A 7,311-nucleotide genomic window follows, 5' to 3' on the forward strand; every position below is an offset into this window, starting at 1 on the left:
GGAGCCTGCTAACCCCCTCTCCGCCGGGGAGGACGGGGCTCTTCCGAAAGTCCTTTTGCTATATTTTGCCACAATACGATGGCCAGAATGTGACAACTCTGTAAGTGGCCATTTAAGGAAAGGTAAGAGGAGGGCTTCTCTGTCAGCTGGGGCTAGCAGGGACCGAGATGACCACTTCCGCTTCACTTTCAAAAAAGCATTCTGTAATGTTTTGTACTGGCTTTCAACTTCTTCCAAGTATAATTCCTTGGAAGGCAGGAACCTGATCTTAAACCTCCACTACGTCCCTCCTGGACCCTACACCGTGTTGCATAGAGACTACCCCATCCCCTGCACCTCCCAGTCTGCATCTTTGTGCCTGAGGAGGGCCTCTGGGCCAACCTGTTTGGCAGGCTGGAAATGCCAGGAAATTAACACCCCCAGGACCATCCCTCAGCCAATGCCTATGGGCAGTAGAAGGGCCCAGCTCCCTCACGCTCAGGGGACATAATCCTGACAGTGTTTCCCAGTGGGATTAAGCTCCAGTTAGCCAATATGGAAACTGGCTTGACCGTGTCCCTGGATTGGCTGTCTTCCCCTCCCTGTGCCTTCTCTACTGAGCTTTCCTTTGGCTCCCAAATAATCTATTTCCATTTGAGTCTTTGATTCAGGGTCTGCTTCTGGAGAACTCAAACTAACACAACACACTGGCTCCCACTCAATAAATATTGGTGCAAGGGAAGAATATTAATTTAGGACAAGTAGTATAGTAGGACCTTTTTAATGCTCCAGAACTTTGCTTAAAACACTGTTTTAGGGGATTAGAGGAGGACTATATATATATATATATTTTAATTGAAGTAAAATTGGTATGTAACACTACATAAGCTTCAGGTGTCCAACATCATAATTCAGTATTTGTACATGCTACAAAGTGATCACTGCACAAGTCCAGTTACCATCCATCACTGTACAATTAAGCCCCCTCACCTGTTTCCCCCACCCCCAACCCCTTTCCCCTCTGGCAACCACCAGTTAGTTTGCTCCCTGGGATGACCATATTTAGAAGAGAAGCAATACCTCTTTTGAGACTTCTCATAATTATCTCCCAGGGATGGAGTTCTGGAACTCAGTTATTCTGAAGACCACATAAGGGCAGGGAGTGTATGTAATTAAAAAAAAGGAAAAAAAGCCTCCGGGATATTTGGGGCATTTTCATTGGGCCTAGAGAAGCATGCTGTGTGAGGAGTTTTACCCATTAAATTAGCTTAAGAGTTGGAATTGATATAATCTACACACTCTGTCTTTTAGAGGGGAACATTACAGACATCTGTGATGAGAAATTAAATAACAAAGAGATGCCAAATTATCTAAGAAAAAAAAAATCCAGAAAGAGCTGTGTCCATTACATGGCTGTGCCCTCCCCGGGCCACGAAAGGCACCCTGGTGGAAGGAGAGGCGGGCCCCGTCGACACACCAGACATCTGCTTCCTTCAGGCGTTCTGATTTCCGTTTATTATTATTCTTCTGTGACACAGAAACTGGCAGTGCGGACTTGGCATCGGGCTGGATTTTCACTCTGGCAGAGCGGCAGCCAGATCAGAGCGCAGCAGCCTGGGCGTGAGGCTTCCTTCCAAGCCGTGGCTGGGCCGGTCGGCTTTCGGCGCGGGCTGCCTGCCCTCGGTGCTGCTCTCTTTATCCGGGAGGTACGGCAGGTTCTCGGGGTTCTCCTGGCCACCCAGGTCAGAGTGGAAGCCCTTGAGGGCCAAAATCCGGTACCGCTTCCTCCGGTTCAGCTTGTATATGCGAATCCTTTCTCTTTCGGCCTCTGGGTCTGCGAGAATTCCGTCCCAACGCAGGCTTTCGTTGATCTGGCTGGAGAGGTTCTCTTCTATTTCAGCAAAATGGGGGAGACTTACAGTGGAGGAGTAAGGGGGGATGGGCCTGTTTTCACCTTTGTCCTGTTTGTGCTCTTGCCTGGGGCCATGATCTTTGCTGGGACTTAAGTTGTGGTGAAAGGATGAGGATAGCTGCTGACTCTTCAGGCCTGGACTCTGATGTTTATCTGCTGAGCAGACGAGCCGGTTAGCGGGTGCGCTGCCCAAGTCCCCGAAGGTGTATGAGGTGGAGGCCCCTCCTGGCCTAGGGCTCAGAGAGCCAAGCCCACCAGCCTCCTACACACCCACCGGCTCTAGGCTTTTCCTCAAGTCATTTTGGAGAAGGAGGAACCATTTACAGAGCACGTACTAGAGGCCGGTCCTCTGGATAAAGGTTATCAACCCTGTTTTCAGGTGAAGAAACTGAAACTCCAAAAGTCTACCTTACCAATATCACATAGTAAGTGGCAGGGGTCAGGATTCGAACACAGGCCTGGCTCCCGGTGCCCTGTTCCTATTCTTTCCACTGTGCGATTCATGCTCCATATCTCATCCAGGTACCTTCCAGTTTGAGGAGTCTATGACTCCACCCCTAGTCTGGACTTCTTTATGATGGGAGAAATGGAGTACAGCAGAAAAGCTTCCTAAATCTGATTGTGGAAACCAATATCATGCCAAGCCAGGAAGTACTTTTCTGCTGTGTGGCTTGTACTGAGTTGTTTTTTTAAATTAATAGCATTTCTGAATTATAGAGCCCTCATATAAAGTACTCTCAGTTGTGGTTCTTTCATCAGCTCATCCTTCTACTTTTGGGGAGACAGAAATCCCCCCTAAAAAAAGAGAAAATAAAAAAAGTCCTCTCTGGACATTTCTATGCCTTCCTATTCCTCCAATACTATTTGGTGTCCCCTGCTGACCATATGAATTACATGCCACTATAATTTCCAGAGTAGGAAAGTAAGCCAAAAGGACAACAGGTTTCCTAATTTGGTTTTGCAGATACACATGGGGCTTTTTGACCTCAACTCCAGAATTTTTTCCTTGCCTTTCTATTAGGATTCCACCTGAAGAAGTCATTATAACCCTCCCATTGCTCCCTTTCCCAAACTACAAGCATGACACGAGGAAGACTGCCACTCCCTCTGCCTCCAGCTCGCCGGGGGTGCCAGCTCTACACGCTACAGGCCAGGGCCCCGAAACCTGAACCAAGGACTACCCGTGCTGGAGGTGAGAGCCACCTCCCTGACAGTCAAAGCCCCAGAAGGGGACCACGCAAGTGACACTGGAAACGTAGCACTCAAGGCAGGTCCCTTCTATGTTACTGTTGCACGCTCTCTCCATAAACTGGGTGCTCAGTACCTTTGTCAAGAAATCTGGGGGGTTCTGGGAGAGGAACTTGGTGAGATATAGGCACTCTGTGGGATTAGGGCAGGTGTTGGTGTGTGTATGTACGTGAGGTGTCCATGGGAGAGACTGGAGTGAGAACCTGAGTGCATGTGTCCAGGCAGTGTTTGGCTGGTGGGGTTTAAGCACATGAGTGTGTAGCCGAGTACCCATACGTACGTGTAGCCTGGGAATGTGTGTGCTGGATGGGGTATCTGTGCTTTAGTTTTATTTGGTGGTTATAATGCTATAAGGGGCTGTTGTTGAGGGTGTTGGGGATTACAAGAGTATGTAGCAGTGACTGGTGTGATGGTGTGTGTGCAGTTGAGGGCTGGCCCTGGCGAATGGGGGGTGGCGGGAGACAGCCCGTGCAGGAAAGATACTTTCTATACATTTACAGGATGTCTGCATGACATCGAGAGGGCAGGTGCCCCTAACGCATGGAGCAAAAGGCAAAAACCTGTGTTTCTGTGCCTGTTTGTCACCAGTGTCTTAGCATCTTAGGCTTGGGGAAAGTCTCTATGAAGATGAGGGAATCTCTGTAGGAGGCCTTGAAGTTTCTGTGGGGAAAGTGTGGTTATTTAAGATTCTGAGTTTTAGCTGAGGGATTAGGAAATTGAGAGGGTGTCCGTGCAAAGCTGAGCTGCTGTGTGGAGCTGGGAGGCTCTGCGGGAATAATGCTGGGGATGCTGGGGATCTCTGTGGGGTAGAGGGTCTCCATGGATGTTGAAAATTCTCTGTGCAGGATTTGGGGTCTCTGTGGACATGTATGGTTTTTATGGAGAGGGCTGGGTCATCACTGTGTTGCGTTAAGTGGTACGTGTGGGGAGCGGAAGGACCTCTGTTTGGGACTGGCGAGTTTCTGTTTCTGGTGTGAAGTGGTTCCCAAGTAGATGGGGGTCTCTGTGAGGACTGGGGATGGGTGAGCTTGGGGAACTCTGGTACGGGGAGCTGAGGCTGCTGCGCTAGCTGCTCGTCTTACCGTCCCCCTTGCCGGACCCCTTGGTCGTCGTCTTCTTCTTTTTCTTCTTCACCTTCCGTTTGTTCAGTTCTGAGGCGCTGCCTGCGATGGGGGGCAGTTTGGCGCCCTGAAAGCCCGCAGTGCCACCCTCTCGCTCCTCCTCGTCGTCCTCGTCGTCCTCGCCCTCTTCGCCGTACCCCGACGCCCCCGCTCCACCGCGGCAGTCCATTCGCCCTCCGCGCCGCCACCCGCGCCAGGGACAGCCCAAGACCCCCGCCGCCGAGCCCGCGGCCGCAGGAGCTAAGCGCCCGGCCAGCGCCACGCGTCTCCATGGCGACCGCCGCACACCGCGCGTGCGCAATCCGGAAGCTGCCGCCCAGGGGCCTCCCGGGGGGGGGGATGTAGGTGTGCGCACGCGCCTTTCAGCCTGTGCGAGAACTTGGCACAGTCCGAGGCGCGTCGGGACGAGTGAGTGGAGAGTTGCTAAAACTTGGCCTGACACATACGTCCACATCTGTGCCTTTTAAAATGCTGTTGGTTGTCTCCCTAAATTTTTTATCTCCCGAGTTCCAGTCTCATTTGTCTACCGTGGCCTTTCAAGCCCAACGCGTCTCAAACAAACTTGCTTCTCCGTGGTTTTCAGTGAACAAAATAGCTGGACAGGCGGAAACCTGGCGGCCCTCCTTCCCCGACACTCACCTAGGCCGGGACTCTGGCCATGCCTGGCACTTGAACTTCTGAACCCCCCTCCTAAATGGTCTCCCTGCTTCCAAACCCTCCTCGCAAATTCTTTATCCAACACCTGCTGCCACGAGCTTTTAAAGACAATTGGCTAATTTCACTCTCTTGCTTAAAGCCCTCCAGTGGTCCCCATCACAATACCTATCAAGACTGAACTTTAGTGTGGCTTACAAGGCCTGGTGTGATCTGTCTGCTTTTTCATGACAGGTTTATCCACCACAGATTGTATTTTCCAAAAACGGCTGCAGTAATAGCTCTCATCCCCCCTTGCTCTTCTAGAATCTTGCCACTTCCACATCAAGAGACAGAGTCTAATTCCACTCCCCTTCAATCTAGGTGGGTTTGGTTGACTCACTTGTAACCCATGGAATGTGGTGAAAGTGATGCCGTCCCTTCTTAACTAGTTCATAAAACGTAATGCAACAGCATCCTTGTTAGCCTTGGAGACCTGAGCTCCCTGGAAGGAAGTCTGAGTACCTGGAGGCTGCCATGCTGTGAAGAAGCCCAAACAAGACCACATGGAAAGACCATAAAACTGTGTGAAGGGAGAGAGAGCGCGAGGCCCCAGCTGCTCCAGTCCCCGATTTTCCACATCTGGCCATAGTCTGACTGCAACAGCAGGAGAGACCACTCCCCCACCCCCAGGCCAGTCTCACCCAGCCAAGCCCTTCCAGAGTTCCTGACCCAAAGAAATTGTAAGAGATAATAAAATGATTATAATGGTTGACATTTCTAAGTTTTGGGGTGACAAGATACGCAGCAATAGGTTACTGGAACATCAGGGTTTTTTTAGCCATTTTAGTATGTATGAAGTCATGTTTCCCTGTTCTTATACCGGCCATTTCCCTGAGGACTAATGATGTTGAGGGCTTTTTCGACTGCTTATTGGCCATTTGTATATCTTACTTTGTGAGGTGTCTGTTGAAAGTCTTTTCCCATTTTGTAATTGGAATGTTTTTATTTTTAGTGCCAATTTGTAAGAGCTCTTTACATGTCTTGAATATACATCCTTTCTCAGTTTTATGGCTGCAAAGATATTTTTCCAGGTCTGCAGCTTGTCAGTTATTTTCTTAATAGTGCTCTTGATAAGCAGACATTTTAAATTCTGATGAAGCCATTTTAGCAGGGTTTTTCTTCCCTTTTGTATCCTGCTCAAGGACAGTCTTCTGTTTTTGTCAAGAAGCTTTATGGGCCTGGGGTTTAAGGTTAGGTCCATGATCCACCTCAAATTAATGTTGTGAATAAGGTCAAATAAGGGTCAAGATTCATTTTTTCCAAATCGATTTCCAGTTGTTTCAGCAATTTTCATTGAAGAGACATTCCTTTCCCCATTGACCTGACTTGGCACTTTTTTGGAAAATCAACTAACTGTATATGTATGAATCCATTTCTGGATTCTATTCTGTTCTGTCAATCTATTTGTCTCTCCTTCCACTGATACCACACTGTCCTGGTTATTGTAAGCTTTTTTAAAATTTTATTTTATTTTATTTTATTTATTTGAGAGAGAGAGAGAGAGCCACAAGTGGGGGAGAGGAGGGGCAGAGGGAGAGGAAGAAGCAGACTCCTGCTGAGCATGGAGCCTGATGCAGGGTTCGATCCCAGGACCCTGAGATCACGACCTGAGCTAAAGGCAGCCGCTTAACGGACTGAGCCACCCAAGTGCCCCTCTGGTTATTGTAAGCTTTATAGCAAATGTTGGTATCAGGTAGTGTATGTCCTCCAGCTCTATTCATTTTGAAGATTGACTATTCTAGAGCCTTTGCTTTTCCATATACATTTTCAAATCATCTTGTCTATTTCTTCAAGATAGCCTGCTGGGATTTTGATGGCGATTGCATCAAATCTATCAAGTTTGGCACTCTTTTACTCAGTAATGACAGTCATTAGTATTGATCCACACTCAGGCATGTGTGGACACATTACTCTGTAAGGGACCCTTCTGTTATTCAGTATGTGCGTCCTCAGTCCTCTCAGACACTGGCAAGCTCTCAATTTTGTCCAGCACAACTCGATACACGGTGAGTGCTTGGTATCTGCCCCTTGCCTGTCTGCTTTTATCCCTAGGAGCTAAGTGAAATGTAAATGACAGAGATCCTTTGTGCAAATGATCACCTGCTAGACAAGATGTCAGGGTTTGCTTTCCAGGTACACTGCCCTACTCACCCTGGTGCTTGCAGACAGGTGCTTGGAAAGGCTGTCTTCTCTCCCTTTCCAAGAAAGGCTGGTATGGCTTCCCTCTCAGATGGTCCTCCTTGCCTGGGTGCTCATCTGCCAGGAGATGGCTTGACCAAAGATTTTATTTATTTATTTGACAGAGAGAGACACAACCAGAGAGGGAACACAGCAGGGGGAGTGGGAGAGGGAGAA

General features: G+C 48.9%; 1 protein-coding gene and 1 long non-coding RNA gene across 2 annotated transcripts in view; one reads left to right on the plus strand and one right to left on the minus strand.

The window, feature by feature from the left end:
* Positions 1 to 1,548: 1,548 nt before the first annotated feature.
* Positions 1,549 to 7,311, plus strand: part of LOC145717400 (uncharacterized) — a 13,553-nt gene continuing 7,790 nt past the window's right edge. The window contains exons 1-2 of the long non-coding RNA XR_014140592.1: positions 1,549 to 1,685; positions 2,913 to 3,083. This is a non-coding gene — a long non-coding RNA (uncharacterized LOC145717400). The remainder of the gene's footprint in view (positions 1,686 to 2,912; positions 3,084 to 7,311) is intronic.
* LIAT1 (ligand of ATE1) lies at positions 1,554 to 4,538 on the minus strand. Its single transcript, XM_006743906.3, has 2 exons — positions 4,222 to 4,538; positions 1,554 to 2,047 (listed from the first exon to the last, which is right to left on the minus strand). The coding sequence occupies exons 1-2, from the start codon at positions 4,427 to 4,429 to the stop codon at positions 1,554 to 1,556; spliced, it is 702 nt and encodes a 233-aa protein (XP_006743969.2). The 5' UTR covers positions 4,430 to 4,538.

The sequence above is a fragment of the Leptonychotes weddellii genome, chromosome 15, assembly GCF_054177405.1.
Source record: "Leptonychotes weddellii isolate Sample4059 chromosome 15, ASM5417740v2, whole genome shotgun sequence".
NCBI classification, from domain to species: domain Eukaryota; kingdom Metazoa; phylum Chordata; class Mammalia; order Carnivora; family Phocidae; genus Leptonychotes; species Leptonychotes weddellii.

What these genes read in the sequence shown, in the direction of transcription:
- LIAT1 (XM_006743906.3), bottom strand. Translation starts at nt 4,429, where the DNA reads ATGGACTGCCGCGGTGGAGCGGGGGCGTCGGGGTACGGCGAAGAGGGC. An exon ending in GGGGTCCGGCAAGGGGGACG is followed by an intron (nt 2,048 to 4,221) that starts GTAAGACGAGCA and finishes TCGTCTGCTCAG; the next exon opens with CAGATAAACATCAGAGTCCA.